The sequence below is a fragment of the Cervus elaphus genome, chromosome 9, assembly GCF_910594005.1.
Source record: "Cervus elaphus chromosome 9, mCerEla1.1, whole genome shotgun sequence".
In the NCBI taxonomy this organism is placed as follows: Eukaryota; Metazoa; Chordata; class Mammalia; order Artiodactyla; family Cervidae; genus Cervus; species Cervus elaphus.
The window spans coordinates 47,354,619-47,382,335 of NC_057823.1; the positions used below are offsets into that span (position 1 = coordinate 47,354,619).

Here is a 27,717-nt window from a genome sequence, read left to right on the forward strand (position 1 = left end):
AAACTACCAAGAAAAACTTAATTCAACTCTAGATCAAACGCTGAAAATCAGAGCAGAGCAGTTTGGAGTACGCCAGTAAAAAACTGAGCCAGTGGTTCCCCTGAATGGTATCAATGACAATTAGAAGAGGCAAAAGTCTATCAGAACCTTAGTTATGTAAGCAGCCTCCAGAGAACTAGGACAAGAACTGCCTCCAAGTCTTTTCCAACTAAACAACCACACACAAATTTAACTCTTTCAATATTAAGTAAAGAGAAACATTTAAGTACACAAAAAGCAAACCATTTACTACCTACTAGGTAACTTTATTGAAAGTATCTTGCATTCATGACGGATGCTTTCTGGGTTATGCCACACATTTTAACATTAAAGGTTAAATTATTTTCTACATGCAAGTAGTGTGAATAGTTTTTCCCAATTGGGATCACTGATTATAAAAAGATGACACACCATATAGGCTATCTTTATTAACTGAAAAGCTAGCAAACTATTATATCTCCTCCCAAACCACAAACTGAGTAGTAACTGAGCCTTCAAAGCTGAGAGGATTAAGAACCCAATAAGCCCTCAGAGCCAATTAAGGAAGCCCTGCTACAAACAGGCTAATGAATACCAGGAGTACTTACTCCTCCAGGGAAGACTGAAGACACTCTGACAACCCCACTCAAAGCATTTATCTCAAGTTGCTTTTTTCCAGTTTCCAGTTGAATAAAGATAATACATTGTTAAATTCTATTTCAGAAGGTTTTTTGCAAGTTGCTTTATTTACAATGCCAACTTTAAAAGTCACTGAACTAAAATTAAGTGGACAATAAACTAGGCAGAAATTGCTTTACAAAAAGGGAAAGCCCAAAATGCCACTTTCTATAGGGAACCCACAGTTCAATTTTATTCAGAGCAAAGAAAAGAAACTTTCAATCATACTAGAAGAAACTGGGCCGTAAGTTTGGGAACTGTACTGAAACTACACATGCAATGAGGACAACATTCTGCTAATACAATTGACTTGCTGCTGCATTTGTTGACTGTTTTTCTAATATTAACAATTATAAACAAAGCAGTGCAACTAGTATTTGGAATAATCCTTACAGTGTTACAGCGTTAGACACGAAATTTCACTTCTCCTCACACCACTGGTTCTCTTTGCGTACCTAGAAGAGACAGATATAAGGAAGTACCTTAAGTAGTCTTTACTAAAACCACTACCTAATGATTCATCAATAACCTGTGAGGTAGGTTAGAAAAACAGACTGAAAACTGGGAGAAAAAAAAAAACAGGTTAAGAGTATACTTTCAGGTTGCCATTCTTTCCTTCCTGGGTTTCTAATTGTGCCCTGCCGAAATTATCAAAAAAAAGCAAAGACAATTGGCAATTACAGCTTTAGTCATGACCTGTGTCAACAAAATCATTCTGATCTATTCATTCATTTCTTCTCAGTACACTAAGTATCCTGGCATACAATCCATAGGGCCTGATCTTCTGAAGTAAAATACTGATGGTTTACATGTAAGGTCCCAGGTCCAAAACTAGCAACTGCTAAGGAACAAACATCAAACTGCACTATAAGAACTAACTGTTCTTATGCTTAAAAAAAATAAATTAAAAAAAAAAAAGAACTAATTGTTCTTATGCTTATAAAAGATCAGTATCATCTAAGTGCTTAGACTAAGAGACCAGTATATTTTTAGCATACCAAAGGGACCTATTTTCCCTCAAATAAGGTAAACGAAAAAAAAAGAAAAAAATAAGGTAAACGACTCCTTGATATAAACACCTCTATTCCTAGCATGATATGAGTTTTTAGTTTCTTTAAAAGCATTTGATCAAGAACAAGCTGTTAGCTACCTACCTGGGCTTCCTCTTCTTCAGTAAAATCATTTTTGATATTGAATGTCTTTCGAATCTCCTCAGGAGTTTTCCCCTTGATCATATTAGCAACAGTCTTGCAGGTAACATCAAGCAAACCTTTAATGTCTAAGTAGTTTGCTGCCTGTAAAGTAATTGTTGTTTTCATTATACACTTGATGCTTTAAATCAAACCCAAAGTCAGTGACTTAACAATGAACATCTAATTTAGCTTAAAATGCTAGTCAATTTTAAGAAATTAAAGACAGTTAAATCTTAAAGCCCAAAACAGGTCTATCTTGGAAGTATATACTTGGAAGTATATTCTGCTGTCATTAATCTTCTACATCCTCATGGATTCTGTCTACTTGTCTCACCAGACAGACAGATGTTGAGATCTCAACTGAGATTACAATGATTGTGGATTTACATACTTTTTGTTTCACTTTCTGGAAATTCTGCTTTTAGGTAGAAAAACATTTAGGATTCCTATATCCTCTTAAGAATGAATAGATCCTTTATCATTATATAGTGAACCTCTTTAATCCTTTCATTCTTTGCCCTGAAACCTAGTATAGTCACTCCAGTTTTCTTTTGTTTGTTACTGTTAGCATATTTTTTCCACCCTTTATAAACTTAATTGTGTCTTTATATTCAAAGTGAGTTTTTCTGGTAAAAATAGCTAAGTCTTATTTTTCTATCCAATTACTTGTGGTGACCATTTACATCTTTTTATTCTGGTAAAAAGTCACATAATATAAAACATACTACTTTACCATATTTAACTGTACAGTTCAATTGCACTAACTACATTCACCCTGCTGTGCAACTCTTACGTCTTCTATTTCCTGAATTTTTCACTTTCCTAAACTGAAACTCATTAAACATTTAATTCTCCATTCTCCCTCCCCATAGACCATTTACATTTAATGTGGTTATTGATACGTAGATTTAAATATAGCACTGCACAAGTTTAAAGTTAAAATTCAGTATCAATGAATGTAACAAATGAAAAGTGCTAAAGGTTATGCCAAAAATATCCTATACTGTGCATTAAAAACATACCAATATAAGCTCAAAGAGTGTCCCTTGGTCAACTTTCAAGAATTCTTGATCCCAAACAGGTATATCATCTGTTCGTTTTTCTTTGTTCTCATCATCCTCAGGAGGAGGAGGATCATCCTTGTGGTGGGTGCACCACTGAATGACCTACAACATAAAAAGTTTATTCCTATGTGGCATTTTATAACAAGGTACTTCCACTGCTGGGGCAAGTTCATTCCTACACAGGGACTAGCTATTAAGTCAGCTTGAATAAAGCTAGTAACCAAGCTTGACAATCACAAACCCTAGAGGATGGAAGATCTTATATGACAGCGAACCAGTAAGGACCTAATAGAAGCAGAAGAGATTAAGAAGAGGTGGCAAGAACAAACAGAAGAACTGTACAAAAAAGGTCTTAATTACCACGGTGGTGTGGTTAGAGTTAGACATCCCGGAGTCTGAAGTCAAGTGGGCCTTAGGAACCATTACTATGAACAAAGCTAGTGGGGGTGATGGAATTCCAGCTGAGCTATTTCAAATTCTAAAAGATGATGTTGTTAAAGTGCTGCACTCAACCAGCAAACCTATAAAACTCAGCAATGGCCATAGGACCAGAAAAGGTCAATTTTCATTCCAAACCCAAAGAAAGGCAATGCCAAAGAAAACGGTCAAACTACCATACAATTACATTCATTTCACAGGCTAGTTAAGCTATGCTCAAAATCCTTCAGGCTAGGCTTTGGCAATATGTGAACTGAGAACTTCCAGAAGTACAAGTTGAATTTAGAAAAGGCAGAACCAGACCAAACTGCCAACGTTCACTGGCTCATGGAGAAAGCAAGAGAATTCCAGAAAAACATCTAGTTCTGCTTCAATGACTAAAGACTTTGAGCATGTGGATTGTAACAAACTTGGAAAATTCTTAGAGCAATGGGAGTACCAGACCCCTTTACCTGTCTCCTGAGAAACCTGTATGCGGGTCAAGAAGCAACAGTTAGAACCAGATATGGAACAATGAACTGGTTCAAAAATGGAAAAGGAGTAGAACAAGGCTGTATATTTGTCACCTTGCTTATTTAACTTATATGCAAAGTACATCATGCGAAATGCCAGGCTGGATGAATCACAATCTGGATAAAAGATTGCTGGGAGAAATATCAACAACCTCTGATATGCAAATTATACCACTCTAATGACAGTCTCCTGATGAGGGTGAAAGAGGAGAGAATGAAGAAGCTGGCTTGAAACTCAATATTCAAAAAACTAAGCATGGCATCTGGTCCCATCACTTCATGGCAAATAGAAGGGGAAAACGTGGAAGCAGTGACAGATTTTATTTTCTTAGGCTCCAAAATCATTGTGGCCATGAAATTAAAAGATGCTTGCTCCTTGGAAGAAAAGCTATGACAAACCCAGACAGCATATTAAAAAACAGAGACATCACTTTGCCAACAAAACTGCTGCTTTTGAATTGTGGTGCTGAAGAAGATCAAACCAGTCAATCCTAAAGGAAATAACCCTGAATATTCATCAGCTAAAGAAAATCAATCCTGAATATTCATTAGGACTGCTGAAACTGAAGCTCCAATACTGTGGCCACCTGATGCGGAAGAGCTGACTCACTGGAAAAGACCCTGATGCTGGTAAAGATTAAAAAGGCAAAAGGAGAATGGAGAGGCAGAGGATGAGATGGTTAGATAGTATCACTGACTCATGAATTTGCGCAAACTCCAGGAGATAGGGGGCTTCCCTGATGGCTCAGTAAAGAATCTGCTTGCAGTCCAAGAGATCTGGGTTCAATTCCTGGGTCGGGAAGGTCTCTGGAGAAGGGAATGGCAACCCACTTCAGTATCCTTGCCTGGAAAATTCTACAGACACAAGAGCCTGGCAGGCTACAGTTCACAGTTGTAAAGAGTCGGACATGACTGAGTAACTAACACTTTCTCTATCTGAGAGACGGTGTAGGGTAGAGGAGCCTGGAGGCTCCAAGAGGTTGCAATGAGTAGACAGGACTTTGTGACTGAACAAAAAGCAACGTGGTAAAAAAAAACTCATAGAAGAACTCCTATAGGGACTTCCCTGGCAGCCCAGTGGTTAAGAATCTGCCTTCTAATGCCAGGGACACAGGTTCGAGCTCTAGTGGAGAACTAGAATCCCACATGCTGCGGGGCTGTTAAGCCTGCCGACCGCAACAAAAGATGCCACAATGAAGATGCCACAATGAAGATGCCACAATGAAGATGCCACAATGAAGATGCCACAATGAAGATGCCACAATGAAGATGCCACAATGAAGATGCCACAATGAAGATGCCACGTGCAAACTAAGACCAGACACAGCCAAAGATAAATGAAATATTAAAAAAAAAAAAACTCCTATAAGACTATAAAATCCATTAACCTGGAAAACATTATGCTAAGTGAAATAAGCCAGACACAAAAAATATTCTATGATCCCATTTTTAAAAGATACCCAGTAGAGTCAAATTCATACACAGAACAGAATAGTGATTATAAAACACTTTTTACCTACACTAGGGATATTAAAAAGGCTGGTAACAGCCAATCACGGCGAGAATATGGCAAAGTATGCGGTACAGCTGCATCTCATGCCAAGCTCAAGAGAATACATAAAATCCAACTGTGTATGGTTAGTGACTCTGAAAACTCCTTAAGAAGGGACCAACTGGAACCAACCATTCCCATCTCTAAGACCAGCCAGTTTTCCCCCTAGTGTGGAAACTGGATGCCATTTCTTCAGAAGAGCATTCAATTACACAGCAGGCTCTATTAAGAGGCCACACTCCCTGAAACACTAATATGTAGGTGGCTGTTTACACAGGATAAGGTGATCAACTGAGGAAAAAAAAAACAAAAACATGTATCATGTTCTCAAACTCCTTTTGAGGCACACCCACTCAGATAAGCAATCAAAAATATTTTCCTTTTTGCTAACTTTATACTACCATGTCATTAATTCAAATCTGCTAATGAAAAAGACAAGACATTTTAAATATTCACAGGATTTGGTTAACAAAACAAATACCTTAGTCATAATCTTACTATAGCTTTTTTTAAAAGAAGCTATATATATATCTCTATAAAAAGATCACCAAGATATTGCTAATTAAAAAAAGGACACATATTTATGTGTATAGTTTGCTCCCTTACCTTTTTTAATATTGCTGCATTAACATTTGGCAAGGGGACTGGATCATCATCTCCTTCATCATCCATTCCCAAATCTAAGAAAACAAGAGGGGAGTTTCCATTATTATTTAATTTCATTGTAACAATCAGGCTGTTTCAAAAACAAGTAATTTGCAAGACAAGTTCATCTGAAAGACTCAAAAAAGTATTTTACTTATTAAAACAAGTTCACCCAAAACTATATAAAAACGTGTGAGTAGACAAATACAAATACAGGAATATTATATAAACAGAGTTCTTAATTAGGAAAAGTCATTTAATAAGTGGGATAACTGGCAACCCCTTGGGAAAAAATAAAAGCCACACTCCTACCCTTACTCTTGATACCAAACTCTCTAGATGGACATCATTTAGGAAAACAAAACAATGTGAATTATTGTTTTATTTCCCAGAATGGTCTGTTAAAATTTGAAGCCCAAATTTGTATATACACACACATACAAACACATTATGCACCCACCGACAAAAACAATGCAGGCAGCTCCACATTTAATGCTATGATTCAATATTAAAGTAATATACAGGTTTCTCTAACAAAAAAGTCTTTCATGAATGGCTTCTGTAAGGCAAAAATTTTAAAAAGATAGGGTTTTTCTGGAATGACTCAGGAAGTGAATGATGTGTTGTTCCTATTCCCAAGCTTTAAAGCATTCTTTTGTGGCATCTTATATCAGAATTATCTCAGTATGAAACTTTATTCCAGAGAATAGCAGTGTCTCAGTTTCAGCTGTTTGGCATTTCTTTGGATGAAAAGTTTCTCTGAACGTTATCAGCTAAACATCATATGGCACTTTGGGGACACAGGCTTCTAGATGTCATTATAACTTCCAGATTACCAAAGTGGTTGCTGAGCTCCAAAGAAGAAAGTTAAAATCTATGTTACTCAGATTCTAAGAATGTTTTTCAAACCAAATGGGTCTGTCTTCCAGAGTTGCCAAAGAAACGTGTAACAGTGCCAAGATTAGAAGTCAAAGTTACTGCAGCATTGCTATACTGGTTGTTTCACAGCATCAGTTATGCTGACATGGCTCAAACTTTTGAGTCCCTAATTTATAGCTATCCTAGGCAGTGAAGAATTAGCTATGACTATCCAAAGAAATCAGAACTGTATGTGGGAATTGATGCGTAAATCATTCTTAACACTATGAGACTAGCAGAGGTAACCAAGGAATGAGTATTGATGTAGTGAAGAGGTACAATGATTAAGCAAATCCTGGGGAACTGAAGGTTTTAAAAATGGGGAGATAGGATGTGAGTGAGGTAAAGTAATAAGTATGCTGAATGTCAAATCTAGAAGGGACTGATCAAATGTCAGAAGCTCTCATTAAGTCTAGATGAGAACTGAAATGATGCACTTGACAACATGGAGATCAATGAGCTTTCTCCAATCAAGTGGTAAAGATGAGAGTAGATTCAAAAAGTATCCTATTTTCCTGTATGCGTGCATTCACTCATCTCCCCTCTACTCTCCACCAATGCCTTTCCCTCATCCCAACTCTGAGAGTAAAACTAGAAAATGACAATATTTCAATTTGGATCAAACCACTTATGCTTTTCTTGAACTAGAATGAAATATTTTTAAATCAGAGGGGAAAGAAAGAAGTTCTACTATGTAATATACATGTGGTTTGGGAAGTGAACATATTAGAGGAAATGCAGAAGACCAGCTTGTTTGGAAGATACAAATATTATTTGGAAGCCTTAACTCACATTAAAAATAAGGGCCTTGTAGTTGTAAATGATCCACTCTAGCATTTAAACCAAGGATTTGCAATGTTTTTTTGCTAACTGAAGCTCAAGTACCAACAGTCATTCCTTTAAGCTATTTAGTTTCAAGAATGTCTGAAAAACACTTGTATCCTGATACCACACCCCGGACCTGAAGAAATCAGTCAATTCATGTGTACACATGCCACTTTCACTTCTGATTTTAGTGATTAGATTTCATTTCAATACACTCCAGTCCTCAAGAGGCTAGATTTCTATATAAACCACTGGTACTTTAGATAAAGCCATTCATCTCCGAAGTCCGAAGGCTATGGGAAGAAATGAACTGTTGTTATCTACTATTCACTTGCTTCAGTGATCAAAGTTTGACATGGAAAACCCAAGAAGTCTTATTGGCAAATGCTTCTTTGATATAGCAAAGAACCAACTAGGGTGCCAGGCACCAACTAAGATGAAGTAAAGAACACTTTCATTGCCAAAGCCAAGTATTTAGGCAGTAATTTTGGTACAGTTCCTACATCTTCTAGATAAAGCCCTACTCACCTGCCTTTAGGGATCCTTGGTTAGCTTTCACACTCCTATGTGACCATACCACAGTTCTTCATTCAACACAGTGACTGTGGGATGTACCAAGGGATTTACAATTTAACTGAAGTAACCCATGCAAGTTAACCAGTGTACAGGACTGTAAGTGCCACATAAATGTTGTCAATTACAAACTAAAAATCTGAAAAATCTGAAAGTGTTCAGATTTTATTTTCTTTTAAAAAAACAGAAGACAAACCTTTTGCCTCTTAGCGTCCATCTGTACCACACCTAGTATCTGACTTGTTAGAAGTCTAAATTATCCCTGAAATCCTAACTGATCAGTCTTCAATCTGATAATCCTCCCTTTTCCCTTGGCTTTCACAAATCCTCCTCCAGATTCTCCACTTCTGACTTTTCCAGTCCTAATACCCTACCCTGCCTCAATATGATCACTTGCCAATCTCATTTACTTACACACACACACACACCATACAAAGTCAGTCTATCTCCAGCAATCTATAATTCAGGGACCAAGAGCCAACAGTCAATTGACCAGTAGGTTATTACAAAGACCTTTTGAGGGAATCTCTTACACAACAAGTTCAAGCTCAAAGTCATTTTCTTTCCATTCCCCTCAAACTTGTTCCTCAGCTCTATCAACTACAGCATCACAATCACAACCCCAACTAAAAACCTCAAATTTTAAACACATCCTATCTCAGTTTACCTCAGAATGCTCTCCCAAAACATCTTTACTAGTTTGAAGTATCACCTCACTAGGACTACACACTACACTCTCTCCACAAGCCTAAAGAATAACAGCAGCCAAGATGTTTTCATAGCACCGCTTGGACTAATGCATTAATGATACCATGTGACCGTTGAGTATCCATAAATTTTGGTATTCACAGAGGGTCCTGAAACCAATCCCTTGCAGATATGGAGACAACTGTACTAAAGAACATTCTTACCACTCTAAGTATTTTTCTCCACCAGTTCTAGAAACTGATTTGTGTATCTCCATATATTATTGATGTCTACCAACCCACTGATATTAGTAAGAAGAGATCCATGTTAATAGTAAGTTTTAAAATGCTTCAGGATTTGTTTTCTTGCCTTCTTAATGTAGTGTCCATGCTCTGCAGTTTCAAAGGAATGACAAAATAAAAGGGAAAACTTGGTTTAAAAAAACACCTACTTGGTTTACAATCTACTCAGCTTACTCCTGTTGAAACAAGGTGTTCTATTTAACTACCATATATGATGTATCTCTTTACAAAGGCTTTAGTTTTTGCCATTAGAAATGTGAATGCAAAAAGAGAAATGGGGTCATTATCCGAGTCTTGGAAATCATTTCTGTATTATTAACAGCCTACAATATTATCTACTTAAAAAGAGAAAAAACTCAGAAAATGCTGAAAAAATGACCTCTATCAGATAGATTTAGTTAATACTTTAAAGAAAAAACTTTACCTCTTCATACCCATGAGCAATTTTTTTTCCCCTTAAGCAATTTTGACAGAATGTTACTTCCAGACTATGTTTACAGGTTATACCAATGTACATCTTTCTTCCCCTTTCCCCTGACCCAGGTTTCCTAATAAACTTACCTTCCAACATAGTCTTGATGGTCACAGACTGTTTTGCAATTTCAACATCAACTTCGAATATCTCTCCATCAGAGCTCTGCAACTTAATTGAAGGCATCTAAAAAAAGGTATTATACTGAATTTGAAATTTGAGATAATACTTCTATATGGCATTTCATCTTGTAGCCTGTTAGAGCCCTTCCAACTCATTAACCATAAAATCCTAAGGACCTACAGTATATAACACTATAAACACTGATTATTCACAGGTTAGCACACAAAGGTAGAAACCTTTTTTCTAAGTATAACTCCTAGGTACAGAAGCTTTTAACACCTGCTCTCACTGATTCAGAATAAATAATTTATAATTCTGATGCAAACTACATCTAAATTGAACTTACTGACTCTGCCTTTCTGCTCTGACTACCCCTATTTGAATAGTTAACTGCCACTATTAACCACCTGCAAACTGACCTGAGAAAGGTCAGTACAAAATAAACAAAGCTACCAAATAAAATAGTAATTTTCCCAGCAGTGAAACTTATCAGTGAAAAATGAGTTCAGATCCAAAGAGCAGATCAGGATATACTTATGTTTGGATCAATGCAAGACCATATACAAGTGAATATAATATAATAAGCAGATGTTGTCCTAATGACTTAAACATAGTAACTTAAATTTCCTTTTTATCTTTCATTACTGACTGTCCAGGTATCCCCAGTTTGAGATCTTCCAAAATCCTTATAGTAATAACCTATTACTTGTTGCAAAAAATATTTATTAACTCACGTTAATTATGAGTCATTAGGAAAAGGACACCTCTTACATAAAATTAAACAATTCAAAAGAGGTGAATTCTGATCAAAAATTTTTTTTAAAAAAACTCTTTAAGATTGAAACATTCTAAGCTTCTAGGCCAGCAATTTCTTACCATCTTCAGATTTTTGAGGGAGTGGTTCAGGGGAGGGGGTAATGGCAGCAATACCTGACCCTAAAAATTCAAGACCTCTTTAAATTTCAAGTATAGATTTTTCAATCCAGTGATGTCATCACAATTTAAAAACACAGAATTTGACACTGAAAACACTGAACCTTTGTTAAGGTCCCAAGACTTAAGATCCATTAAAACAGTTAAAATATTCATTCTGCCTTCCCCAGATAAGTATCCCCATTTCCCAAACAGACAAATTAGCACAAGGAAGCAAAAAGGTAAAGCTGTTTTAAAACCAGCCATTGAAATACCCAGCTCTCCCTCATCCATGTTTGGAGCGAATCAGATTTCATTTTTCATTTCACAAATATGTCTATTTTCTCCATGTTGCTCAGTACCTGCCAATAATGCAGTTGTCCAGCTTCATGGGTAAAGACCCAGAGCAGAGGACTTTCTCTGTAACAAGGCGATAACAAAAGGTATCCCCAAAAGAAGTATTTTACTGTGAGTTCAATTTCTAATTATGAAACATTCTTTGTTGTTGTTGCTTTTTTTTACTTTCCATGTACTGCAGTGAAAGTTATTAGGGAACCCCAAGTCTGGCAAAACAGCTGATAAAATTACGTTTAAGCATATTTCAAATAACTTTCGATAAACAGCAAGATCTGCTTACTCATAGTCAAATTCGTGTATTAGGTTACTTTTAAAGGAGTTGAGATCTTACTCAACAGCAAGGAAGCAATCGGTTAATCTGTAATTCGACGCCCTTTGTAACACTAAACTTGATACTCACAAAGAATTTTTTTTAGTGGTAAACATCTGGAATTCAGAGCAAAATTTAATAGTAATGGATGAAATTTTGTTTGAAATGCTTTCAAGACTATTCCTTCAATTCCTTATGCTCCGGTATTTGTAAATTAAATCATCCTCTATGAGGTGGGCCTTATCATCATAAAGGAAAAAGCCTGTTTTAAGTGACCCGAAATTCTAACACCTTTTACAGGGTAGAGTGAAACCTGCATTGCTCTCTGACACAGAAATCTTCTATAAGGCTCTGATGAAAAAAAATCATGACCCAAAATCTAAGCCTGAAGTCTCCATTAAAAAGTGAACCAAAGCAGGGAATGAATAGCCCTTCAAAAAAAAAAAAAAAAGCCAGACACCTCGAGTTAATACACCTAAAAAAACCCACAACACTATGACGATGGCATTGCTATTACAACAACCGTTTCAGCAATCCCTGGCTATGGCAAAACAGAAATATTCTGAAGGAGTAGGCGGCTCTCTGCCAAGATTCGGTCCCAGCAGTTAGGTAGGACCGGTGACTAGTGACGCCAGATACACGGGTGAGAAAGGATGTGAACCAAGAATCCAGCGTTCCCGGACTACCACAGCCACGCTAGCTCCGGACACCAAAACAATAAACATGGACACACGCCCACACTCACGACAGCCCCGGGAACTCCATTAAAAGCCCCACCGCCATCCTCGCCCTGGGTCCTGGGGCCGGCAGGCTTACGGCCAAGGGAGGCCCCTGGCCCCAGGCTGGGCCTGCAGCCGAACACCGCGGCGGCTGATGGTCGCCCCGTGCAGAGGAGGCCCAATCCCGGGCTCGACTCGCACCTTCTCCCTCCCGCTCGCCGGGCACTCACGGGGGCGCCATGAAGACGCGCGACTAAAGGAGGCCTCCTCGAGTCGACCCAAGGGGTGGGAGAACGGGGCCCGCTGGCACCTCCCGGAGAATGGGATCGACAACTGTTCCACCAGGCCTGAGGTGAGGCCAGGCCCAGGTGCCTCCCGCCTTCAGCTGGGTCAAAGCCCCAGCGGTGTGACCAGCAGCTCTCAACCCGCCCCTTCCAGCCCTGTCGGCGTCCACTTACGGTATTAGGTCTCACAGAGAGAGAAGGCCGGAGGCTGAAGTGAGCAGGGAGGCGTCGTCAAACAGCAAAACCTAAGCGCGGAGAACAAGGCCAATATAACGCAGAGGGGCGGCGCGGCGTCTGCCTTTATAGGAGCGGGCGCTGACGCCGAGGACCCTGGGGCCAGTGACGTCACAGAACCGGCGGGGCTGGCCGGCGAGATCGCCTGACGGCAGGCGGAGGCCAGCGGGGCTGGCAAGGTGAAGACGCGACGGGGCGAGGTGCGGCGGGCCTTGATTCTCACCCACTTCCTCGAAAGCTCGGCTCGCTCTCCTCAAAGCAGGAACGGCGGACTGGCTGCTGTTATTCACGGTCTGCAGGGGTCCTTCAGGCGGGGGTGTCCTAAACTGAATTAAAGACCCAGGTCTTGAAAAGCCTAAAAGCCACGGGTGTAGGGGAAGGAGGGGGAAGGGAGTGAACTGGGAGGAGGAGGGCGGGTAAGGGTGGGGATAGAGCTGGGGAAGGGGCGTTGAGGGAGGGAGAGGTGTTCTTGGGTGGGTGGTGTTTGGGAGGGGCTGTGGCTCCCTTTCAGAGTGGGGAAACTGGGACTGGGCTGGCGTTTCCAGTCAGCGCTGTGAGATTCTGCTTAGGGCCTCAGTATCCTCCCCTGAACCTAACATGAGTTACCTCGCTCTTGACAATAATCCGTATGGTGAAATATCGTTATTCCCTTTTTTATTTGTGAGGGAACAGGTTCAGAACGAGGCAGTGCAAGGAGTTTTTTATACTCTTAGCCCGTATTTCCTACCAAGGGCTTCTGAAGAGGCCTCTAGTCCAAAATAACCATTGTTGCGGGGAGAGCCCAAGTCTAGAGTGGAGGTCTCTCTCTACCGGTGAACAGCCGTTCTGCATAAGTGTATTGAGCCTGGGGCGGGGGTTGGGGGGTGGGGGTAAGGACTGTAATGGGGAAGAGCTCCGCAGCAAACTAGGCAGCCAGAGTCCAACCCGCTCTGAAAGCTTGTGTGGGATGCTCCCTGATAATTTTCCTCTGGGTGAACCCAACCCTTAAGGGAAAGGGATTAGTCTGAAAATTCCCACCCCCACCCTCGCCAGTCAGGGACTTTGACCAGCTCTACCCTGCTCTGCCTAGGGAACAACAGCCACCCCACCCCAGGAGACAAGGCGCCAGCTCACCTAACCAACAGGCATGTGACTGGTATTCCTGACGCCAAAGAGACAAAAGACACTTCCACACAGGGCCCCCTAAAGAAAGCAGAGGCCTACAGCTCTTCTGGGATGGGACTGGGCAGGGAGGCCAGGCAGCTCCTTGGGTTACCAGGTCTTTGTCTGCAAGCTGTGGTATCCAGTGTCTGCCAGGTGCCACAGCTGATGACAGGAAGATGAAAGGACCTACAGGCCTCATACTTTTTTTGTCACAGCACATCCCTGCCCTCAGCAGCTTCAGTTTCTGGTCTCCTAATCAAGGCCCACTGGAGTCCCTTTGCTCCCCTGCTTATGGCATACCAGGTGGCACCATCTAGTCTTGTTGAGCATACTAATCAGTGCCAATCACAGATCTAGTCTGAAAATCTTGCACAGGGCCTGGCATAAAGTAAGAGTATGCTTTTTCCAAGTATGTCTGTGGTCCCTCAGCATTAGGATCACCAAGAGAATCTTTTTTTTTATTTTTTGTGATGTACACCATTGTTAAAGTCTTTATTGAATTTGTTACAGTATTGTTTCTATTTTGGTTTTTTGGCCAGAGACAGGTGGGATCTTAGCTCCCTGACCAGGGAAGCTCCTTCTCATTGGAAGGCGAAGTCTTAACCAGGGAACTCCCTGAAAGTCTTGTTTTTAAAATGCAGATCTTATTACTCTTACAGCTATCATATGCAAAGATTATCTCAGGAAAGATAAACAAGTAGTTGTTTGCCTCAGGGGAGGGGAACTAGGTGAAGAGAGAAGAGGGTTGGGGTCATTTTTCACTTTATACCCTTTCTACCTGTGGGTTTTGATCCATATAGATGTATTACATATTCAAAAATTTCTTTACTTCAAAAAAATTGGCATCAGGTCAAGAAAAATGAGGATTCCTGGGTCCAGTCTTGATCTAATGAATCAGACTCCCTGGGGGCAGGTTTTTCTGCCTTTGAACAAGTTCTCTCAAGTGATTCTTAAAGGGTAAGTTGAGAAACCACTATGGTAGGAACTCCGTGATGAAGCACTGGTAAGAAGGGGCCAGCAGTGTCTGTCAAAGGTGACTTATTTAGCTTCACATTTTCTGAATCAACCTTACCCTCCACTCAGGAGAAATAAGACAGTTGCAGGACTGTGAGCTGCAGGCTGGGGAACACAAATTTCCACTCATTTATACATAATCATTGGAGAAGGAAATGGCAATCCACTCCAGTATTCTTGCCTGGAGAATCCCATGGACAGAGGAGCCTGATGAGCTGCAGGCCACAGGGCCGCACAGAATCAGACACAACTAAAGCGACTTAGCACATATACATAATCACGAGCCTGGATCAGAAAGGACTGGCCCCCACAGAGTCCCTTTGGAATATGGGGGTGTGAGGAGGAGTTCTAATGATTCCAGAGTGGCACCGAGAAGGCTGAGGTCTCATGCTTACTTCAATTACTCCACACACCATGTGATCAAAACTCTTTGTGCTATAGAAGAAGAAAATAAAACTAAAGAGAATGGACTTCTCCAGTGTCACAAAGCCACTGCAGAGCAGGGCTGAGGTTCCAGCACCAGCCATGCTTCTGTAACCACAACCCAGATATTGAATTTTAGCCCCATCCTCAAATGCCAGGAATATTTTCTGATTAACCATTACCAGCATATTACACCTCCAGGGAAGCTAAAGCCCTGGAATTCAAGCAGTCCAGGTGGGAAAATCTGGTTTTTATGGTGAATTCATTTCTAGAGATGCTCTCCCTTTGTAAATAGAATTTCACTGCTGAAAAGGGTTGACAGGAGCATTCCTATGAAGACCTGCCCTCTCAGTGGATCTAAAATCAGATTTTCCTGTCCAAAATTCAATCACATTCCCTTTCTCAGACAACTACCCATAACCCATAGGACAGCATGCAAGCTAAGAAGTAGCCCAGTCTTCATGGTCAGAGATCCACTGGCTGTATTCTCCTGCTGTGTCAACTTTCTCAGTCTTGCTCTCCAGAGAGAGTGGTGAGCACAGCCACTGTTGACTGTTACATAGCCTTGGGCAAGTTATTTTACCTCTCTGAGCCTCACATTCCTCTGCTCAGCCCCTCCTTCCATGTTGTCAAACTCTTAAGTCTTCCATCTAAAATCATCTAAAATAAGACTTTCTTCAATGTATGACAAACCCACTGGAAAAAAAAAAAAAAAAAGACTTTCTTATTACTCCTGTGGCGAGAGTGCCAAATGCAAAGGAAAATAGAGTGAAATTCTTGGGTCTTGATTTGCAAAATGGACTCTTGAAACCCAAAGCTGTTTAGAGCAAGAAAACTTTTTTGGAGCAGTGAAAGTCCAAGAGGCTGAAGGACTCATATTTTACATCAGCAACAGCAGGGTCAGGAAGAAGGTATGATAATACCAGAGTCAGTTTTCCAAAAGAATGGGGGTGGGGGAAAAAATTATATCAAAGAGAGCATTACAGTTAGCTACTGGGGTGGGTCTCTGAGAAGAGACTCTCTCACTTCCTCCCCCAATCCCCTCTACCCAGAGATAAGGGGAGAATAGGACCTCCAGAAAGGTTTGGAAGCTCTGAGAGCGAAGAGAATCTGTGCTTGGTCTGTAAGTTGCTCAAAGAGGGCCTAGATAGGCAGACAGTGGGTTGTGGGATATGATAAACAGAACCAAATGAACCTAGAAGAACCTGGACAATCCAAGCCAGAGACCGTGGACAAACAGAGACATCTATGGGCACAGTAGAAATCAAGGATGACAGTTCACAACTAGTAGGAGTCAAGTCTACCTGCCTCGATGAGCAGTTGAGGAAGATGGATGTTGACCAAGGACCAGACAATCTCCAGCCCCCTCAACTCCCACTCCATGCCATGATCACATAAGCTCAGGATATAGTTGTGACCCTGGATAGAAGAAAAGGAACAAAACCCTCAACTTGACTGAGCACACCCCTGAAATGACTGAGTGATCATACAACCGTTTGAAATGAACAGGTTATATTTTTGCTGTCAAATGGAAATAGGTACTGTAGAAAGTAATGAGAGCCATCAGGCTTCCCTGGTGGCTCAGTGGCAAAGAATTCTCCTGCCAATGCAGGACACATGGGTTCAATCCCTGGTACAGGAAGATCCCACATGCTGCAGAACAAAAAAGCCCGTGCACCACAACTATTAAGCCTGTGCTCTGGAGCCCAAGAGCTGCAACTACTGAGCTCATTAGCCACAACTACTGAAGCCAGAATGGCCTAGAGCCCATGCTCCGCAACAAAAGTCACTTCAATAAGGAACCCACGCACTAAAACTAGAGAGTAGCACCCGCTCGCCACAACTAGAGAAAATCCAGAGCAGCAACAAAGACCCAGCACAGCCAAAAATAAATGAATAAATAAAATTATATATAAAAAAGAGACCTATCATTTTGGCACACCCAAATTTTCTGACAAAATTTCACATAGCCATGGTGCACAGGAATCATATGGAGCCCCTGCTGCCCACTTGATCTTCACATCCTGTGTGATCTGGGTGGGCTATGTGGCTTCCCCTCTCTAGCCTCAGTCTCGATGTCTGTAGAATGGGGCTTTTGGCAATACCTACCTCACAGAATTTTTATGAAACTTATTTCAATCACTAGAATGGCTAAGCATGAGTGACAATACCAAATATTACCAAGGATGTGGAACAAATGGAACTCTCACACATTGCTGGTGGGAGTACCAATTGCTATATTTCAGAAAATTGACATCTACTAAAACTAAACATGCATATACCCAGTGGCTCAGTAATCCTAACTCTGGACTAATCTCCAACATGAGTAAGTCCTCATGTCCATCAAAAGATATGCTTAGGAATGTTCCCAGTAACTTTTAAGAGAAAAAAAATAGAAATAATAAATCCAGTAACTGTTAAATGAAAAAATAAATTGTTATATCTTTGTACAATGGAATACTAAACAGCAATGAAAAAGAAACCACTGATATAACCATGGATGTATCTCACAATGTTGACCAAAAGAAGGTAGACACAGGAGTACTTATTTTATGAGTCCATTGAAATTAAGACCAAAAACAGGCAAAAACTAATGGTGGTGAGAGAAGATAGAATAATAGTTCCCTTTGCCAGGAAAAGAAGGTACTGATGAGGGAAGCTCTGGGATGCTGGCAATTACCTATCTTGATTCAGGTGGTAGTTTCACAGGTATATGCACGTACAAAAATTCACTGAACTATAATCATATTTGTGTATTGTATACAAGTCGTAACAATCTAAAAGGTGGGGTGGTGTATGAAAATGGATGTTGCACGCTTAGCATGGGTCCAGAGTCAAGTTCAGATGGAACTTCAAGCCCCTGTAGCCTCCCCTTTGGGGCTTCCCAGAGGCTCAAGTGGTAAACAATCTGCATAAAGAATGCAGGAGACTCAGAAGATGTGGGTTCGACCTCTGGGTCAGAAAGATTGCCTGGAGGAGGAAGTGGCAACCCACTCCAGTATTCCTGCCTGGAAAATTCCATGGACAGAGGAGCTTAGTGGGCTACAGTCCATGGAGTCAGCAAGAGTTGAACATGACTGAGTGACTGAGCACTACACAGCCTGTCCTTCGCATGGCTACCCACCCTTCCACAACCCAGACTGCAGGAGTACTGAAAGACACTGGGAGGGAACGTGGGGGAGTTTTGCAAGGCCACTATGTCTCATCTGCCCAAGGTGAATGTATCTAACTGAGGCCTTCAGTTCAGTTCAGTTCAGTCACTCAGTCGTGTCTGACTCTTTGCAACCACATGAACCGCAGTACACCAGGCCTCCCTGTCCATCACCAACTTCCAGAGTCCACCCAAACCCATGTCCGTTGTGTCGGGGATGCCATCCAACCATCTCATCCTCTTTCGTCCCCTTCTCCTCCTGCCCTCAATCTTTCCCAGCTTCAGGGTCTTTTCAAATGAGCTCTCCACAGCAGGTGGCCAAAGTATTGGAGTTTCAGCTTCAGCATCAGTCCCTCCAGTGAACACCCAGGACGGATCTCCTTTAGGATGGACTGGTTGGATCTCCTTGTAGTCCAAGGGACTCTCAAGAGTCTTCTCCAATACCACTGTTCAAAAGCATCAATTCTTCTGCACTCAGCTTTCTTTATAGTCCAAATCTCACATCCATACATGACTACTGGAAAAACCATAGCCTTGACGAGACGGACCTTGTTGGCAAAGTAATGTCTCTGCTTTTTAATATGCTATCTAGGTTGGTCATAACCTACCTTCCAAGGAGCAAGTGTCTTTTAATTTCATGGCTGCAATCACCATCTGCAGTGATTTTGGAGCCCAGAAAAATAAAGTCAGCCATGGTTTCCACTGTTTCCCCATCTATTTGCCATGAAGTGATGGGACCGGATGCCATGATCTTCGTTTTCTGAATGTTGAGCTTTAAGCCAACTTTTTCACTCTCTTCTTTCACTTTCTTCAAGAGGCTCTTCAGTTCTTCACTTTCTGCCATAAGGGTGGTGTCATCTGCATATCTGAGGTTATTGATATTTCTCCCGGCAATCTTGATTCCAGCTTATGCTTCATCCAGCCCAGCGTTTCTCATGATGTACTCTGCATTTAAGTTAAATAATCAGGGTGACAATATACAGCCTTGACGTACTCCTTTTCCTATTTGGAATCAGTCTGTTGTTCCATGTCCAGTTCTAACTGTTGCTTCCTGACCTGCATACAGGTTTATCAAGAGGCAGGTCAGGTGGTCTGGTATGCCCATCTCTTTCAGAATGTTCCACAGCTTATTGTGATCCACACAGTCAAAGGCTTTGGCATAGTCAATAAAGCAGAAATAGATGTTTTTCTGGAACTCTCTTGCTTTTTGATGAGCCAATGAATGTTGGCAATTTGATCTCTGGTTTCTCTGCCTTTTCTAAAACCAGCTTGAATATCGAAGTTCACGGTTCACATATTGCTGAAGCCTGACTTGGAGAATTTTGAGCATTACTTTACTAGCATGTGAGATGAGTGCAATTGTGCAGTAGTTTCAGCAATTTTGGCATTACCTTTCTTTGGGATTGGAATGAAAACTGACCTTTTCCAGTCCTGTGGCCACTGCTGAGTTTTCCAAACTTGCTGACATATTGAGTGCAATACTTTCACAGCATTATCTTTTAGAATTTGAAATAGCTCAACTGGAATTCCATCACCCCCACTAGCTTTGTTCGTAGTGATGCTTCCTAAGGCCCACCTGACTTCACATTCCAGGATGTCCGGCTCTAGGTGAGTGGGAGTGATCACACCTTCATGCTTATCTGGGTTATGAAGACCTTTTTTGTACAATTCTTCTGTGTATTCTTGCCACCTCTTCTTAATATCTGCTGCTTCTGTTAGGTCCATACCATTTCTGCCCTTTATTGAGCCCATCTTTACATGAAATGTTCCCTTGGTATCTCTAATTTTCTTGAAGAGATCTCTACTCTTTCCCATTCTATTGTTTTCCTCTATTTCTTTGCATTGATCGCTGAGGAAGGCTTTCTTATCTCTCCTTGCTATTCTTTGGAACTCTGTATTCAAATGGGTTTATCTTTCCTTCTTCCTTTGCTTTTCGCTTCTCTTCTTTTCATAGCTATTTGTAAGACCTCCTCAGACAGTCATTTTGCTTTTTTGCATTTCTTTTTCTTGGGGATGGTCTTGATCACTGCCTCCTGTACAATGTTACGAACCTCCGTCCATAGTTCATCAGGCACTCTGTCTATCAGATCTAATCCCTTAAATCTATTTCTCACTTCCACTGAGACCTTAGAAAACACTATGGAAACGGCCACTAGTCAGCTTCCTTGATTCTGTTATGGCCAGCCGGTGCTTGGGGTCTCCCCTGGAGGGCTATGGACCCACCCACTGGAAATTGCCATGGAAGCTCTCAGTAGAAGGGCATCCAACTTAAACGGTACAGGAGAAAATGTCCTGATCCATATTTGTACCAAGCACCATCACAGAGCTGTGGGCACAGGCTCGACTGGAGCACTGTCAAGTCAGAGTGGGCCTGCCCATGAGACTGAGATGGGTTATGAAAATTGTCCCAGCCAGACAGCAGACAAGTGGGGAGGTGGGATTTGAAACTAGGTCTGGCTGACTCACTGCAGAAAAATCAAGGTTTCCCAGAAGAACATGGATTCTTCTCTGTTCCACTCTCTCCCGGAAGGAAAGTTTATGGGAACATGTAGGTGCCCCTGTGGGTTCAGAGTGGGCAGACTATACCCCGTGAAGGCAGGGACAGGTATAGTGTTGCCCTACAGGCTGGTCTTGCATTTCATTCGAAGATTGGTACAATAAAGGACAGAAATGGTATGGACCTAACAGAAGCAGTAGATATTAAGAAGAGGTGGCAAGAATATACAGAAGAACTATACAAGAAAGATATTAATGACCCAGATAACCACGATGGTGTGATCACTCACCTCGCGCCAGACATCCTGGAATGAGAAGTCAAGTGGTCCTTAGGAAGCTTCACTATGAACAAAGCTAGTTGTGGTGATGGAATTCCAGCTGATCTATTTCAATTCCTAAAAGATGATGCTGTGAAAGTGCTGCACCCAGTATGCCAGCAAATTTGGAAAACTCAGCAGTGGCCACAGGATTGGAAAAGGTCATTCCAATCCCAAAGAAAAGCAATGCCAAAGAATGTTCAGACTACCGCACAACTGCACTCATCTCACACTCTAGCAAAGTAAGGCTCAAAATTCTCCAAGCTAGGCTTCAATAGTACATGAACAGAGAACTTCCAGATGTTCAAGCTGGATTCAGAAAAGGTCGAGGAACCAGAAATTAAATTGTCAACATCCATTGGATCATAGAAAAAGCAAGAGAATTCCAGAAAAGTAGAAGTAGGTTGCTTCTATTTCATTGACTATGCTATAGTCTTTGACTGTGTGGATCACAAACTGTGGAAAATTCTTAAAGAGATAGGAATACCAGACCACCCGAACTGCCTCCTGAGAAATATGTATGCAGATCAAGAAGCAAAAGTTAGAACCAGGTATGGAACTACAGATTGGTTCCAAATTGGGAAAGGAGTAGGTCAAGGCTGTATATTGTCACCCTGCTTATTTCACTTATATGCAAAGTACATCATGTGAAATGCCGGGCTGGCTCAAGCACAAGCTGGAATCAAGATTGCTGGGAGAAATATCAATAACCTCAGATATGCAGATGACACCACCCTTATGGCAGAAAGTGAAGAAGAACTAAAGAGCCTCTTGATGAAAGTGAAAGAGGAGAGTGAAAAAGCTGGCTTAAAGTTCAACATTCAGAAAACTAAGATCATGGCATCCGGTCCCATCACTTCATGGCAAATAGATGGGAAAACAAGGGAAACAGTGGCTGACTTTATTTTCTTGGGCTCCAAAATCACTGAGATGGTGACTACAGCCTTGAAATTAAAAGACGCTTGCTCCCTGGAGAAGGAAATGGCAACCCACTCCAGTATTCTTGCCTGGAGAATCCCATGGACGGAGGAGCCTGGTGGGCTACAGTCCATGGGGTAGCAAAGAGTCGGATATGACTGAGTGACTTCACTTTCACTTTCACTTTCACCCCTCAGCTGAGAAGACTTTCAGCTCTTGTCTTTGCTATTGATTGTTTTCTTGAGTTCTCAAAGACCTGTGACCATATTTTTTTTTAAGTTGCCTGTTTTCTAATTGCATCACTTTACATACTGTTGTCTAATAATATGTGGTATTTAGAATGTCTTCTTAATTATTTGAGCAGCCATTGCCTGTATTTTCTTAGCACCTCCTTGGTTTTCTTACGTGAACTCATCTGACAGGGAAATGCAGCTTTTTGTTTGCCCTCTCTGCATACTGGACCATCTGAGTCAGTGTTCTAACTAATCCCTGATGGTCTCTGAGCTACTGTTCTACCAGACTCAGTAGTTATGTGCTTCAGGAATTTTTCAGTAGAATTGGTCCTATTAGGAGACTCTTGGTGTCACCTTTGTTATCTTAAAAGCTGGTCCCTTCGCTGAGGCTCTTAATTTTTTTAAAACTTGATTCTATTTCATCTGAAAATTGGCAAGGCTATTTAAAAAATTGAGGGAAGCCATTTAAGAAATTGAAAAGTAATCGCAAACAACATTGGGTAGTGTGACTTTCAGTTCTGTATCAGTTGAATTTTTGTGCTCTTTTCCTTATGTATGTGGTGGTTCTATTTTTCTCCAATAAAGCTTTTTTGTGTGTGTGTGTAATAAAGTTTTATTAAAGTATAAAGAAGATAGAGAAAGCTTCTGACATAGGCATCAGAAGGGGGCAAAAGAGTACCCCCTTCGCTAGTGTTAGCAATGGAGTTATATATTCTCCAATGAATCCAAAGAATGTCTGGAGGTTTTAAAGACCTCACCAGACCTACTCCCATAATTTATATTTTAAGATAACAGAGCTGGCCAGAAGGTTTAATCCAAAGATTGTCCTCAGGCAGGATACATCCTTGTAAAGACCAGACCTACTCCCATAATTTATGTTTTAAGATAACAGAATTAGCCAGAGGGTTTAATTCAAAGACTGTCCTCAGGCAGGATACATTATTGTTATATAATCCTAAGGAATGTAGAGGAAAAAAGTAAAAAAGTTTGTCCTTTCTTCCTCCTTGAATATCCCAGACCTCTCTCTCCTTGGGGACCCCTAGACTTCTTATCAACCTGCCTAGGAAATGACTCTCTCATTCCCCTCTTTTCTTTTAGGAGAGTTATGTTGCCTAGGGAAAAGGGGCATTGTTCTCATTCCATAACTGCTTCCGAGCTGACAAGGGGCGTTGTCCCTAAATTGGTGAGGCAACATATTCTCCTAATCCTCATAGTGAGGATGTCTGATCCAGGGGCTCCAAGTAATAGTTGAAGGAGGCTGTGGTATTCATAGGAGCTCGGACAACTATTTGTAAATTAAAAGCTTTTAGACGGTTAGAAAACCCCATTATACAGTTACAGATGTAAGGCAAAATAGTCATTAAACCAAGTTAAAATCAAAATGAAAAGTCACATTATGTCCATAGTTACATCAGTCCATCTTAAGGTTGTAGATGTCATCAGTTTAAGAAGAGGCATCACATGCGATTGTTGAAGGTATTTGCAGACTTGGAGAAAGTCCTTTCCTTGAAGTGGAGATGTCCACCATGGGACGCCTTTCACTGATGAAGAGGGGAGTGCTCCGCAGACCCAGCAGTTAGACCGATTGTGGAATGCAGCATAGGAGTGAGCCCAGGACAGGAAGGCATTGTCTTGAGGATCAAACGGCAGACTCAGGATTTTTGGAGTCAGCAGAAGTAGGCTCACATAGATTATCAGGCCCGTCTTGTCCTGAAGGATCCCGGACAAGCCCCCAAGGTGAAAGGTTGTTGCTGAATGATGAGACGTGGGATTCTTGGCCTCCGAAGGAGATGAATTCAATCTGGGGGCCAGAGACAAGGCTGAATCGCTCAGAGCTTTTTTGTAATAAAGTTTTATTAAAGTATAAAGAAGATAGAGAAAGCTTCTGACATAGGCATCAGAAGGGGGCAAAAGAGTACCCCCAATAAAGCTTTTTATTAAAAAAAAAAAAAAAAGACACTTGCTCCTTGAAAATTTTAGATAGCATATTAAAAAGCAGAGACATTATTTTGCCAACAAAGGTCCATATAGTCAAAGCTATGATTTTTCCAGTACTTATGTATGGATGTGACAGTTGGACCATAAAGAAGGCTGAGCACTGAAGAATTGATGTTTTCAAACTGTGGTCCTGGAGAAGATTCTTGAGAGTTCCTTGGACAGCAGGGAGAGCAAACCAGTCAATCCTAAAGGAAATCAATACTGAATACTCATTGGAAGGACAGATGCTGAAGCTGAAGCTCTAATACTTTGACCTCCTGATGCAAGGAGCTGATTCATTACAAAAGACCCTGATGCCAGGAAAGATTGAAGGCAGGAGAAGAAGTGGACGCCAGAGGACAAAATGGTTGGATGTCATTAGCGACTCAATGGACATGAGTTTGAGCAAGTTCTGGGAGATGGTGAAGGACAGGGAAGCCTGGCATGCTGCAGTCCATGGGGTCGCAAAGAGTCGGACACAGCTGAGCAACTGAACAACAACAACAGGCTGGTCTTGGCCAATCCCTGAGAACTACCAACACTGACTAGTTTTAGGCAGCAGATAGTGCCTGAGGGCCCAGATGGCTGTCCAAGGGGAGCATCTTTACTGAGTCTTCCCCCTCCTAGTTTTGTCCTCTTTGCCCTGCCCTCTCTCCCCTCTGGACCCAGAATCCTGTCCAGTAGAGCATGGACAGAATCCTGACCGGTAGAGCATGAATGCTAGGGCAGCTTTTTCACACACGCTGTGGTTGTTCCAGTCCTGTGGACCACAGTGTCATTCTGTGAAATCGAATTCACACACAGCCAAGTCCTGGCAGCAGGAATCAACTAGGCTCAGTCAGGAGCAGGGCAGTGCAGGGCATCAGCATTTCTTCTGCAGATGACTAAACTATGACAGGCATGACCTACAGTCTGCAGCTGTGTCTTCCCACTGTTTGCATGTGTGGGGGATCAGAAGACCCCAGTACCATCGTAGCATCTGGAGCCAGCTCACTGGGACAGAGACTACAGGACAGCAATCTGTTTGAGAGGCTTGCAGCCTAGCCTGCTAGCTGTTGGCCTGTGGAACTCCAGCCCAGGCCCTGAGATGCTGAGCATTCTAGGAGCCAGACTCAGGAAGACATCAGTGAAGTGAAGGCAAGTGTGATTTGATTAGGTCCTACAAGGCAGGTGTCAGTTTGTGACTAATGAATGCCCAGGCAGAAAGGCCACTCAGCCAAGAGGCCTCTGAGTGTCACGGATTTCCCCAGGAGAATCTGTAACTAGTGACCCACTAACTGGCTCAGAAAACTGCCAGTGTATGGATTGTGTCAGTTCTTCAATGAGTATTTATCTCATATTCTCTAGCTTCCGCTGAACCCCACTATGTTAGAGACAGTGGTAAAAAAGAAAAACACTTCTGACACCAGGGAGTTTATCTTCTAATGCGATAAGCACAAATAAGGGACTGTTGAGCAGATAAGTACTGTGAAGAAAATAAGAGCTGATGTAGGGGAGAGGGGACGGCACTGATGCTTTTGAACTGTGGTGTGGGAGAAGACTTTTGAGAGTCCTTTACTGCAAGGAGATCAAACCAGTCCATCCTAAAGGAAATCAGTCCTGAATATTCACTGGAAGGACTGATGTTGAAGCTGAAACTCCAAAACTTTGGCCACCTGATGCTGACTCATTTGAAGACCCTGATGCTGGGAAAGATAGAAGGTGGGAGGAGAAGGGGACGACAGAGATGAGATGCTTGAATGGCATCACTGACTCAGTGGATATGAGTTTGAGTAAACTCCAGGAGTTGGTGATGGACAGGGAGGCCTGGCGTGTTGCAGTCCATGGGGTTGCAGAGTCGGACAGGATGGAGCGACTGGACTGAACTGAGTAAAGTCAAAGTGAAGTGAAGTCGCTCAGTCGTGTCTGATTCATTTCGACCCCATGGACTGTAGCCCATCAGGCTCCTCTGTCCATGGGATTTTCCAGGCAAGAATACTGGAATGGGTTGCCATTTCCTTCTCCAACTGAGTAAAGATAGAAGAATAAATTATTTCCAGGAAACTGTTTTGATCAATTGCTTCAAATGCAAGAAACTGGAATTTAATATTCAGAAAAATATCTGCTATTCCTGGCAGTATGTAAATAATCTTAATAAAGTTAATCATTTCAGCAAAGTGGTATGCTGAGAAGAGAATATAATAAGAAAATATTAGATAACATTAATTTCAAGGAACTTTGCTAAGAAGAGGTGTATAGAAAAAGAGGAGACACTTACAGGGGCTATGAGGTCAAAGGAGTTTGCTTTTAGGATTGAAGATAATGGGCCATGTTTATTTATGCTGGTGAGAATAATCCAATTGAGATTAAAATTAGAGATAAGATGATGGAGCTGGTGGCAGGAGGAAGGAAAGAGATCTTGTCTGATTATACTGTGCTGGTGTTAATCGGCAAGGTCATCAGAGTTCTGGAGGGAAGGTGCTGGCAATCTGTGTCAGTCCTTCTGATGACTGAGAAGAAATCTCAGGAAGTGAAGGGGATCCTCTGGCAGTAACTAGGGTCCCTTTGACATTTCTATGAGTCCCTACAGTATAGTTGTGTCAGTTTCCCTAGCCATGTCCTGCTTGCTCAGGTTCAGCTGCAGGCTCCAGTCAAAAAATCCCAGGCTAGATTGTAACAGGTTACCATTCAGCAGCTTCCATCCTGCTGCCACCAACCTCTCTGTCCCAACAGGTGAAGACAAAAATTTCTGGGGATATTCAGTTCAGTTCAGCCACTCAGGCGTGTCCAAGTCTTTGCAACCCCATGGACTGCAGCATGCCAGGCTTCTCTGCCCATCACCAACTCTTGGAGCTTGCTTAAACTCATGTCCATCAAAGCGATGGTGCCATCCAGCCCATCTCATCCTCTGGAGTCCCCCTTCTCTTCCTGCCTTCAATCTTTCCCAGCATCAGGGTCTTTTTCAATGAGTCAGTTCTTCACATCAGGTGGCCAAAGTATTGGAGCTTCAGCTTCAGCATCAGTCCTTCCAATGAATATTCAGGACTGATTTCCTTGAGGGCTGACTGGTTTAATCTCCTTGCAGATGGAGATGTTACTGCTACCCAAATCTTGGCTCTTGGTACACAGAAATGGACAGAGTCTTGGAGGAGAAGGAAAGAGTGCATTTATTTATTTGCCAGGCAAAGGGGAAAACACTAGGCTAGAACCTCAAAAACTGTGCCATCCCAAACCCCCACCCCAGGAATAA

The 27,717-nt window shown here is 41.7% G+C and overlaps 1 protein-coding gene across 1 annotated transcript; it reads right to left on the minus strand.

The window, feature by feature from the left end:
• Positions 1-730: 730 nt before the first annotated feature.
• Positions 731-13,009, minus strand: SKP1 (S-phase kinase associated protein 1). Its single transcript, XM_043912784.1, has 6 exons — positions 12,757-13,009; positions 9,967-10,063; positions 6,062-6,135; positions 2,912-3,055; positions 1,851-1,991; positions 731-1,151 (listed from the first exon to the last, which is right to left on the minus strand). Exons 2-6 carry the CDS (start codon positions 10,061-10,063, stop codon positions 1,116-1,118), a joined length of 492 nt encoding a protein of 163 aa, XP_043768719.1. The 5' UTR covers positions 12,757-13,009; the 3' UTR covers positions 731-1,115.
• Between the last annotated feature and the right edge of the window lie 14,708 nt (positions 13,010-27,717).